This window comes from Balaenoptera musculus, chromosome 15 (genome assembly GCF_009873245.2).
Source record: "Balaenoptera musculus isolate JJ_BM4_2016_0621 chromosome 15, mBalMus1.pri.v3, whole genome shotgun sequence".
NCBI lineage: Eukaryota > Metazoa > Chordata > Mammalia > Artiodactyla > Balaenopteridae > Balaenoptera > Balaenoptera musculus.
The window spans coordinates 27780536-27792588 of NC_045799.1; the positions used below are offsets into that span (position 1 = coordinate 27780536).

Genomic DNA, 12053 nt, shown 5'->3' on the forward strand with positions numbered 1-12053 from the left:
TCCACCTCTCCTCTGGAACTGCCCTTGTCAACGCTACCAGTGACCTCCGTTTTGCTAATCCCCACGGTCACCTCTCAGTCCTCATCTTACTCAGACTGTCTGCAGCATTTGACACAACGGATCACTCCCTCCTTGACACACTTTCTAAACTGGTGTCCAGCAAACCACTCTCTTGTGTTGCTTCCTACCTACTTCTCTTCTCCTTTCCTGGTTTCTCCTCTTCTCCCTTTACTCCCAGGTCGCCCCAGGACTCAGACAGATCCCTCTCTTTTTCTCTGTCCATTCTCACTACATTTGTGCTCCCTTCCGGTCTTGTGACTTCAGATGCCAACTCTAGATGCCTCCCAGACTCACTTCTCTAGCCTCTCCATCGAATTCCAGACACATACATCCAACTGCCTACTCAACATCTCCACTTGGGCGCCTAAGAGTCAACTCTAACACTGAATATTTCCCCAAAAGCATTTTTCCTCAACTCAAAGTGGCAACTCTCTTTCTGGAGTCATTCTTTTTCATTCTTCACCCCAACTCTCCCGCACCACAGGGCATGAGGGATCTTATTTCCCCCCACCAGGGATCAACCATGCTGCCTGCAAGCGCGGAGCCCTAACCACTGGACCTGTACCTCCAGGGAATTCCCCCGCAGTCATTCTTAACTCATCTTTTGACTCATCCTCATCCCACAACCAAATCTGTCAGCAATACCTTCAAAGTAATCTGGAATAAGACCGCTTACTACTACCACCACCCATACAAACATATACCCCACTTTCACTCTGGGACTACAGTACCAGCTCCCACCCTTACCCCACTCCAGTTCTCTCTCCACACCCCAGACTTGCTAGATAGAGCACAGATTTTAAAGTGCATTCCAGTTTAAAAAATAAATTGGAGGGAGCAAATAATTTGAAAGCACTCACACTTCAATAGGGGAATGTTACTATAGAACACAAGGCCAGAGCTCCCAACCTTCTCCCCCTCTTAAAAATCATAGGAGGGGCTTCCCTGGTGGCGCAGTGGTTGAGAGTCTGCCTGCCAATGCAGGGGACGCGGGTTCGAGCCCTGGCCTGGGAAGATCCCACATGCCGCGGAGCAACTGGGCCCGTGAGCCACAATTACTGAGCCTGCACGTCTGGAGCCTGTGCTCCGCAACAAGAGAGGCCGCGATAGTGAGAGGCCCGCGCACTGCAATGAAGAGTGGCCCCCGCTTGCCACAACTGGGGAAAGCCCTCACACAGAAACGAAGACCCAACACAGCCATAAATAAATAAATTAAATAAATAAATTTTTTTAAAAAAGCTTTAAAAAAAAAATCATAGGAAAATGTTATAAATAGCACTGCACGCTGTGGTCAACAGAAGGGACTGCTATGGCAAAAGCAATCAGCATGGATTCTCTGGCCATTCAAGACCCTCCCAGCTGCCCCTAGGGCTGAGGGAATCACTATGTCAGGCACCCCATTTGCAGAGCCACAGTACTCCAGCAAGGAAGCTCTGCCAGGAAACCAATAAGAAGTAGGAGGTAGCAATATGTGGTAGACCTGGGGGGTTGTCTACCCAACAGCCATTCCTCCCCTTCATCCCAGCTAATGGACCCTCATCTTGTTCAAGTGCTCACTTGCTTTAGAAGAGTCAGGTCCCAGCCCCAGCCCCAGTTCCAGCTCCAGTTCCAGCTCTGGTAGTCATGATTGGTCTGAGCTAGGCTTGGTGGGCCCATTTCCCTTGCCATTACAGGTTTGGTAATAGGCATGGGATAAAAGTCTGACCAAGGAGATGGGGTGGGAAGTCTACTCAGCAACTTTGGGGAAAGACTGTCATCACACTTTTATAAAAAGACATTGCAGAAAAACATTCCCTTGTCTATTACTAGACATCATCATACCTGTGTGACATTGCTGGAATTGTGGGACTGTGAGGAGAGTTAGCTGAAGAGGACATCCTGGAAATGGAAGAAGAAAGTTGAAGAAACCTGTTCCTTAATAGCAATGCTGAGTCATTAAATTAACCAATCCTGTCACCTATCTAGAAAGTACTGGAGATTAAGTAACAAATCACCTTATTGAGTGTGCCATTGTGAGTTGAGTTTTCTGGTACTTTCAGGCCAAAAACATTCTAATGAAAGCTACATGTGAAAGAACAACATTGAATTCACTCCCAGGTCTCATCTCTCTGTTGTCTTCTTGTTGCACATGGATGCTATTCTTCAGTTGTCTCTGTTCCCTCTTCAAATCCTATCCAGTCCTAAGTGTGAGCATAACTTCCTGGGGTGACTTGGAGTTGCCAGGCCAAGCTTGGCTTTGCAGACAAACATGGCTTCATGGGGGCTGTGGCAGATAACCTCATGGTAAGTTGAGTTTTTCATCATCTGAACAAACTACAGACCCTGTGGCTAGTGCTGTGTGTCATTGCTCTGCATCTAAGCAGTCAACAGTGCACTGGGTTGAATGGTGTTCCCCCCAGATTCATGTCCTTCCCAGAGTTTCAGAATATGACCTTATTTGGAACTAGGGTTGTTACAAATGTAATTAGTTAAGAGGAGGTCATACTGGGAAAAGGCTGGGCCCTTAATGCAATATGACTAATGTCCTTATAAGAAGATAAGAGACCCAGACGCAGTGAAAATGCCATGTAACGAGAGAGGCAGAGATCAGAGTGGTGCGTCTACAAGCCACGGAGCCCTGTCATATTCATGGGCCATCTTCAGCTTGGCCACATCTGTGTGAGCCCTTGTCAGTCTGGACGAAGAAATATCATCAATACTAGTCTGCAAGACTCTGGGTTCCCTGAGCACAGTGAAGATGTCCAACAGGGTGTCCTCCTGGACCCACTTGGTGGTGAGAGGCTATAGGAGGACAAACTTAGTCAAGTAGTCCTAAAGAGCCAGAATCAATGTGCATAGCCTGATAGGATTTGCTTGCATGCTGATGAGATAGATTTGGCATCTTCAGTTGAGCATCTTGGAAACTATCAGTTTGGACCCCAAGTCATACTCTACAAGGTGCTCCTTTGCTGGCAGGGTCTGCTGAGAGTCCAGTACAACCTGACGATATCACAGAAGGTGCTCTTGTACCTGTGTTCCAGCTCACTCTCCATGCACATGCACCAGCCACACCCACTGCCAAGACAGGTCTCAGAAAAATGTCAAAGAGTTTGTCCACGTGGACATAATACTGGGCTTCTGATCATGTCCCCTTCATGGACTCTACCAGCTTCTCATTCCCATGGAATAGGCTGATGTTGATCCAGGTTCAGACCCTGAGAGTCAAGTGGTTCTTTCTTCTCTTGGCCTTGGCCTCCTTCTCCTGGGTCAGCTGGCTACACTGCTCTTTCATGAAGAGGTTGCAGTTTATAGACTTGCTTTCCAACATCTGTTGCAAATACTGAAGTAACAGCTCACACATGTGGCCCCACGGCACCCAGCCTTTGCAAGTCCACTATCTTCTCCCTCTGGGACATGATTATTATGCCAGAGAATAAGCATTTGGAGGAAGGCTCACAGCCCAGAGAGTGTAGACATCCATGCTAACATTGCACTACCGAGTGAGAAGGAAACAAAAGAGAAGCAGCAAAACTCACAAAGGAACAATTTCACTGGGGAGGGAGTAGAACATGGTGAGTCAAACATGAGTCAGGGTTCCAATCCCAGCTCACCCTTAAGCAAGTTGCTTCATTTCTCTGAACCTCAATATATTCGTCAGTAAAATAGGCATAATAATGCCTACTTCACTGTTTCGTTTTAAAGACTGACTAGCACCATTGTGGTAAAGACTGCTAATGACCTCCAATATCCACTCTACCTTCTTCTGTAGTATTAGAATTTTTACTGGGCACATGGGCTGACCATTTCATGATTTCATTTCCATGGATGGACCTAGAGATGATCATACTAAGTGAAGTAAGTCAGCCAGAGAAAGACAAATATCATATGATATCACTTATATGTGGAATCTGAAAAAAAAAAAAGATACAAATGAACTTATTTACAAAACAGAAATAGACCCACAGACATAGAAAACGAATATATGGTTACCAAAGGTGGGGGGGATAAATTAAGAGGATGGGATTAACATATACACACTACTATATATAAAATAGATAACCAACAAGGACCTACTGTATAGCACAGGGAACTGTACTCAATATTTTGTAATAACCTATAAGGGAAAAGAATCTGAAAAAGAATGAATATATGTATATGTATAACTGAATCATTTTGTTATACACCTGAAACTAACACAAAATTGTAAATCAACTATATGCCAATAAAATGTTTTAAAAATTTAACCAAAGAAGTGAAAGATTTGTACAATGAAAACTACAAAACACTGATGAAAGTAACTGAAGAAGACACACACATGGTGTGTGTGTGTGTGTTGGAGGGAGGGCAAAGTTTTCCCAAAGTTAGGAAGACTATTTAAAAATAATTATATGGATAACTTCTCTACGTGCAGGAAACCCCAGGGGAAATACTTTTATGACCGTAACAGTTGAAACCAAGTTTTTTACCTGAAAAAATATTGTAATAATGTATGATGGAAAATCTTTATCAACAGGCTCCTAATAGCAGTAGTACCTCAATGTGTCTAATTAAATAAGTTTCAACAGCCTTTCTTGTCGGTATCTGGCTATCAGAACTTGGAGGACTTTCTCGTGTTAGGCAGACTCTATAAAGTGATGAGGTTAATAGGTGAATCCTGTCCATCAGGCAGTGGGTGTGGCTCTGTTGTCCTGAACACAGTCTTTGATTTGTATGTGCTAGTTATTTACCTGATGACCTCACCGTAAGGCCCTCCTTGATGCTGGGTCCCTAAACACTGACTGACAGTTTATAGTCTTGTCTCAATTGTCAATATAAAAATAGCCCAATTATCACCTATCTTAACAAATGTTTTTAACCTGAAATTTATCTGAGTATTGAGTCTCAATATTGATTAGTACCACCTCCCTGATGGAAACACCTACTGGTCTATTCTTATAAACACACCCAGCCCTTTCCTGTCCTCCCAGATCTCTCCCAGAAAACAGAATAATGTCTACATGCAGTTATTTTTGCTGGAGATTAAAATTTTTCAACAGAAGTACATTAATATGTCTATATGTCCAGAAAAATAACTTCTGGTTGAATATCATTGCGTAATTTCTTTATAATTGCTTAGGCTCTAATTAGCAATGATTTAATAAAGTACATTTGAAATGTATCTGTTATAATGAAACCTTTTAGTTTTAAGGGAAAATTTTTAATGAAATATCAAGTGCATAATGTAACAGTTTTCTCTGGACCATGTCACCCTGTTAAAATTGCTGTATTGTTAATTAATTAAACAGGTGTAATCAGCATCTGCGAAAAAAAAAAGGAGCCTAGCTTGTGTGCTAATACAACCATGAATGTAAGTTGTCAGTAAGCAGTAACTTTGATGTAGGCATGGTTATCTCCATTTCACAGACATGAGGCAGAAGCACATAAGTGGCTAACCATTTAAGCTTTAGAGTTGGGTTGATGGGGGTTCAGATTTTAACAATCACTAAGCTACTACAAGCTTTGTGACACTGGGCAACTCACTTCCATGATCGAGCCTAATTTCCTCATCTGTGAATACGAACAATAATTCTAACCCACAGACTTTTTTCTCTCTTGCTCTTCAGAACCTGTTCTTTCAAAGTCCACCTCAAATCATGCCTCTTCCCCAGTCTCCCAACTAGCTTTTTAAAAATAGCGCAAATTCCAAAACTCTGTCCATAAGAAGCCAGACTGAGATGCCAAACTGACCAATTCTGACAACCCTCTGTGGTGATAATCTGCCAGAAATGAGTAAAGGCTGCCATCTTCAGATGGCTTCGGTGCCCATCTGCACTGCTTTGCTCGCAGGATACCTGCCTGGCCCTGCAGCTCCTGGTTCAGTGATCTCTACAATAGACCAAGGTGACTGCTGGAGCACTGCTGAGGAGAATGGCTGACAATTTTTGAATAAATTCAGTGAGAAATAAATATAAAAGTTCAGTCTTTTATCCAATTCACAGTGCTGATAGTGATCATCAACAAGAAATAAAAGTAAAAAGAGAATATAGAAAACCTGGATCTGCAAAAGTTGACTTGAGAAAAATGGCATTGATGGAAAGAATAATGGCCATACCCATACCAACAAAATCTTATGATAGAAGAAGATATGGTTAGTAAAATTGAGATGGAGGGCTTCCCTGGTGGCGCAGTGGTTGAGAGTCTGCCTGCCAATGCAGGGGACACGGGTTCGGGCCCTGGTCTGGGAGGGTCCCACATGCCGCGGAGCAACTGGGCCCGTGAGCCACAACTGCTGAGCCTGCGCGTCTGGAGCCTGTGCTCCGCAACAAGAGAGGCCGCGACAGTGAGAGGCCCGCGCACCGTGATGAGGAGTGGCCCCCGCTTGCCACAACTAAAGCCCTCGCACAGAAACGAAGACCCAACACAGCTATAAAAAAAAAAATAAAAAATAAAAAATAAAAAAAATAAAAAAAAAAATAAAAAAAATTGAGATGGAGCCAGACCCCAGTCCACAGATCAAACCTTTTCAAAACACAAACAGATATCTTAATAGTCAGAAACAAAACAAAAATGCCTAATATATGTTGGTTACATGAGGGGTCCTGTCTAGCGCAGTAAGACAAGAAAAAGTGTAAGATCTAAACAGAAAAAAACCTTCGTTATTTGCACACAATATGATTGTCAACATAGAAAAGCAAATTGATTACAAAAGCCATTGGAAATCTTAAAAGATTTCAGCATTGTTGCTAGATATGAGTTCAATACAAAAAATTCAATTGTGTTTCCTTTAAATACCGAAAACAAATATGTGATTTCTAAAGATACCATTTACAACAGCAACCAAGGCACCTTGGAATAAATCCCCCCCAAAATTATACAAAGTCTTTAGGAAGAAAACTATAAAATGTTATTGAAATTCATAAAATAAGACTTACATAAATGAGAAATCCAGGAGGGTCACTAATGGGGAGAGTCAGCATTACAATATGGCAATTCTGTATAAATGCAATGCAAACCCAATTAAAATCCCCAAAAGTGGTTTCCTGGAATTTAGTAAGCTGGTTCTAAAATTTATACAGAGGATCCAAATATAGCTGAGACAACCTCGAAGAAGAAGGAGAAGGAAGAATGTTTCCCATTTTAAAAAAAAGAAACTAGAGTTAGGCTTCACTTTAAAAACAGGAAAATCTGGCCACAGTGGGAACGATAATTAGCTGGAGTTGACTAGCAGCTGCCCCTTCAGGTAGAATATGTGCCCTCCAGTTCTCCCAGCACTTTTCCTTATTTAAGGTACCTGCCTCGTAGATATTTGATTGTGTGCTAGTTACCTGGGGTGGGGAGTTAGGGTGAGAGGAATAAAAGAGATTATTTAAAATACAAGAGTTCTGTTTGGCTATGTAAATACCCTCACCGTGGAAAGATCTGAGCAGGCAAGCAGAAAGAATAAAAGAGTGGAATGTGTGAATCTAAGACTTTGATGCTTCTGCTTAATGATCCCAGTACGATCCTGGGGATGTGTGGCAGAGAAGGGATGGATGAGAGCACGTCGGGAGTTATAAAGTGAAGGAATCGGAAGGTCCAAATAGCACAAGAGTTGGAGATGCTGTCTTCCTGAAACCAGTACTGGAATCGGAGTAAAGGGAAAGATCTTAAGAACTCACAGGGACTCCCAGATGCTAAGCAGAACTGCAAGAGAAATAGGGAAAAATCCAACACCGGCAGAAAGGAAGAATAACCTTCCCTGGAAACCCATTGTGGACTAAGCTCTTTGACACAGGTTATCTCCTTGGACCCCCACATTCGTCCTCTGAGAGTAGATATTAATATCCCTTTGTTATGGATGAGCAAATTGAGCTATGAAAACTGAGGTCATTGGCCACACGTGACAAAGCTGAGATTTGAAGCAGTCAGATTCAAACTAGGGTCTCCCTGACTCCACAATCCTTTTCTTTCACTAAACCCAGAAAGATCACTGGAGCACCCTGAAACACAAGCAGCTATGGTAAAGAAAACAAGATGACAAAAGGTGGTATTAACCCCACCCCCTCAACTACCCAAATTTTATCAATGCTTCTGAAGCACCAGTTGAGACAGATGAGGGAGGAATAAGGATTGTGTCCAGTGCTAACTTTAGTTAGGGAATCTGTGCGAACGGCGTTTCCTGGAGAGTGTGATCCAAAGAGTCTATCCAAAATGTCAGAGCAAAGATGTAGAAGAAGTATAAGCCACCTACGCGTGGAGGCTGCCTGTTAACTCTGCCACTTGGCCAAGTGATTTAACTCCCATCTCCAAGCCCCTGCCTCCTGTAAAATGGGTATAATTACAACATTGTTTTGGAAGATTCCATGTGATAAAGCTTGCAGTGTGCTTAGAACAGTATCGAACACTTAAGCGCTCACTATAACTGTCATCATGAATATGATGGAGGTTTTTTAAAAAAATAATTCAGTATGACTTACTTGGAAATGTATCAAAAAATAAGGAGTGATGGATACAGGCGCAGTGTGATAAGGTATAGCAAAATTTTAATGAAAGATAAAATAGTTTAAAAGTTAAAATGTTCACTGCAAAATTCTTTCCACTTTTTGTATGTTTGAAAATGTCCATAATCCACCGTTGGAAAAATAATGCATTGTGATCTGCTCTGGGAGGAGGGAGGTAGGAGTTTTGTCTTTGTTTTTTTAATAGAAAAGGTACAAAAATGAAAACAAAATGGGCGAAATCTTCCTCAACTCTCTCCCGCCTTCGGGCTGTGGGCCGTTAGTAAAACTGCTTGAATGAAATCATCGAGGACCGCTTGCGAAATACCAAATCCTCGAGAGCGAGGCCCAAGGCTGCCAAACCCTCGCGAGGGACAGGGACGCGCTCCAAGCTCCGCATCCCACTTCGGTGCCGAGGAGGTAGGGTTGGAGCGAGCACTAACGGAAACGCGGCCAGGCCGTTACCAGGGGGTTCCCGGCCCGCGGCCGCTGACCGCCGAGCGCCGCAAGTAAATACCTTAGTCGGGCGGGGGAGAGAAGCGTCGAATTTCAAAAAAAAAAAAAAAAAAAAAGCCCAAACCCCCACAGCCCCGGGCGGGCGGGCGCGCGCCATGGGCGCCCTTTGGCTGCGGGAGCGAGTGGAGGATGCTGGGAAGGAGGTAAAATGGCCACCGGCGGCGGCGCGGAGGAGGAGAGGAAGCGGGGGCGGACGCAGCTCCTGTCCCTTGCGCGCCCGGCGGCCCGGGCCGAGGAGGCCGAGGGCGGCCGCGAGAAGATGGGCTGGGCCCAGGTGGTGAAGAACCTGGCCGAGAAGAAGGGCGAGTTCCGCGAGTCGCGGCCTCCGCGGCGGGAGGAGGAGGGCGGTAACGGCGCGCGCGGCGGGCTCAGCGCCCCCGCGGGCCTGGCGGCGCCGGGCCTCGGTGACTTCCCCCCTGCCGGCCGCGGGGACCCGAAGGGCCGCCGGAGAGACCCGGCCGGCGAGGCGACGGACGCCCGCAAGAAGAAGGGTGCAGCCGAGGCGGGCAGGAGGAAGAAGGCCGAAGCGGCGGCCATGGCGGCCCCGACCAAGCCCGACGCGGCCGAAGACGCGGCCGAGCGGCCCCCCCAGGACGAGCAGGCGACGGCGGCTGGCCCCGCGGCGGGCCCGGGCAAGGGCCGCTTCCTCGTGCGCATCTGTTTCCAGGGAGACGAGGGCGCCTGCCCAACCCGGGACTTCGTGGTGGGCGCGCTCATCCTCCGCTCCATCGGCATGGATCCGAGCGACATCTACGCGGTCATTCAGATCCCTGGCAGCCGGGAGTTCGACGTGAGCTTCCGCTCGGCGGAGAAGCTGGCCCTATTCTTACGCGTCTACGAGGAGAAGCGCGAGCAGGAGGACTGCTGGGAGAACTTTGTGGTGCTGGGGCGGAGCAAGTCCAGCTTGAAGACGCTCTTCATCCTCTTCCGGAACGAGACGGTGGACGTGGAGGACATCGTGACCTGGCTCAAGCGCCACTGCGATGTGTTGGCCGTGCCGGTGAAAGTGACCGACAGGTTTGGGATCTGGACCGGGGAGTACAAGTGCGAGATCGAGCTGCGCCAGGGGGAGGGCGGGGTCAGGCACCTGCCGGGGGCCTTCTTCCTGGGGGCCGAGAGGGGCTACAGCTGGTACAAGGGGCAGCCCAAGACGTGCTTTAAATGTGGTTCCCGGACCCACATGAGTGGCAGCTGCACACAGGACAGGTGCTTCAGGTGCGGGGAGGAGGGGCACCTGAGCCCTTACTGCCGGAAGGGCATCGTGTGTAACCTCTGTGGCAAACGAGGACACGCCTTTGCCCAGTGTCCCAAAGCGGTTCACAATTCCGTGGCAGCTCAGCTAACCGGCGTGGCCGGGCACTGAACACCCACCTGCCTGCCAGGATGAACACAGAGCCAGCTTACCCCTCTTAAGTGCCAAAACTTTTTTTTAAACCATTTTTTATCGTTTTTGGAGGAGATCTTCTTAAAACTACAAGAGACATCTCACTTTGCCTTCCTAAACTGAGTTTACTCCATTTCAGCTTTTCCTGAATTTGGTGACTCTCATCAGTAACGACTACCGACCGAGAACTGTAGTGTGCAGATATGTCTCCCCTCCCTTTTTTAAAATTTATTTTCATTTTTGTATTTGGAGATTTTTTTTCTGGTACTTTTTATTCCCCACCCCTTGTCTTCTCCCCGGATTTTCATTCTCCGGCTGCCCTGCTCATCTTTATGCCCCAGTGCTAGGTAGGGGCCCAGCACATGGTCGGCACTCCATCAGTGTTTGTTGAATTGAGAACATTGTTGACCCTGGCTTCTGTCAGGGTGTCTTATCTTTTGCAGCTCATCCCGTCCCCTTTTAATTTGCTGCTTCTAATCTATGTGGTCTGAGAATTTGTGAAACCAGTGTTGTTAGAAGTGTATGTAAACTGAGTCAATAAGCTCTGAATGGTGGCCAAGGGCCTCTCTTACGGCATTAAAATGCATGGACTTTGTGACAGCACTTTCAGTGGCTCAGAAACCATTCTTCACAGAATCATGGAATCTAGAATTTTCCTGCTGGAAAAGACCTAAAAATTGGTTTAGACCAATCCACTGGTTTTCCAACAGATGAAACAGGACCAGAGAGGTTAAATGACTGGGTCAAAATCACATAGCTGTCTGGTGCCAGAGCTAGCCTAGAGTAGAGTTCCCTGACCCCAAGCCCGGTGCTCATTCCACTACCTCTCACACCTCACAACATTTTCCTCAACACTTGAGGGCCCAGAAAGTCTGCTCTTTCCAGAATAATGAGCCCAGAGGAATGCTAAGAAATCATCTGGGGAAGGAAGCAGAAGATTTGGCAGGAGCTTCAGAATACTTGGGAGATACGGAAGGGACAAAGGAACATAATCCAGGGTGTACTCATTGCCCCCTGGGGTACCATATCTGGATTAAAGTGGCCCTGCTCCTTTGTGGCCTTCCCCTTCCCCGTTCATTGCCACCAGTGAGAAATAGAGGTGCTCCTGAGTAAAGAAAGGTTTACATTTGCATCTTAGCCTCAATAGCTAGCGTCCCCAGAGAAGCAGCTGACTGGAGCTCATCTGCAACCTCCGGACTCTCAGGAGAAAAACGGAATTCCAAATGAGCTGTTAACTCTAAAATGTACTTGGGAAATAGGCCAAGCTAGAGGGCATTGGGTCTACTAAGTGTTATCAAGTTAAAGTAGAAAAGACAGTACACTGCTTTTCTTTTAGTTTTTGTCTTTCCTTTATGTTTTGCTATTTCCTTGTGGCTTAGAATGTAAAATCGATTGTTTAAAGTTTTGTTCTGAATAAATATTTATCTTTTGTATTGCTAACACTGCTGCACTATTTCCTTTCGAAATGTTCGATGCATAGGTTCACAGACCCTAGTTCAACCAAGGCTTCCCACACTCCATTTGTTTACTCTGCATATACATTTCCAGCCCTGCAGGCAACACTTAACACCTACTATGTTTTCCCAGGCCCTTGGGAGTTGTTACCTAAACCTTTGCTTCAAAATCACTTAGCATACTGTTAAAACTAAAGTGTTAAG

General features: G+C 45.8%; 1 protein-coding gene across 1 annotated transcript; it reads left to right on the plus strand.

Moving 5' to 3' along the window:
* Positions 1-8553: 8553 nt before the first annotated feature.
* ZCCHC3 (zinc finger CCHC-type containing 3) lies at positions 8554-11835 on the plus strand. The gene has a single exon (XM_036827467.1). The coding sequence runs from the start codon at positions 9160-9162 to the stop codon at positions 10372-10374; it is 1215 nt and encodes a 404-aa protein (XP_036683362.1). The 5' UTR covers positions 8554-9159; the 3' UTR covers positions 10375-11835.
* Positions 11836-12053: the final 218 nt, after the last annotated feature.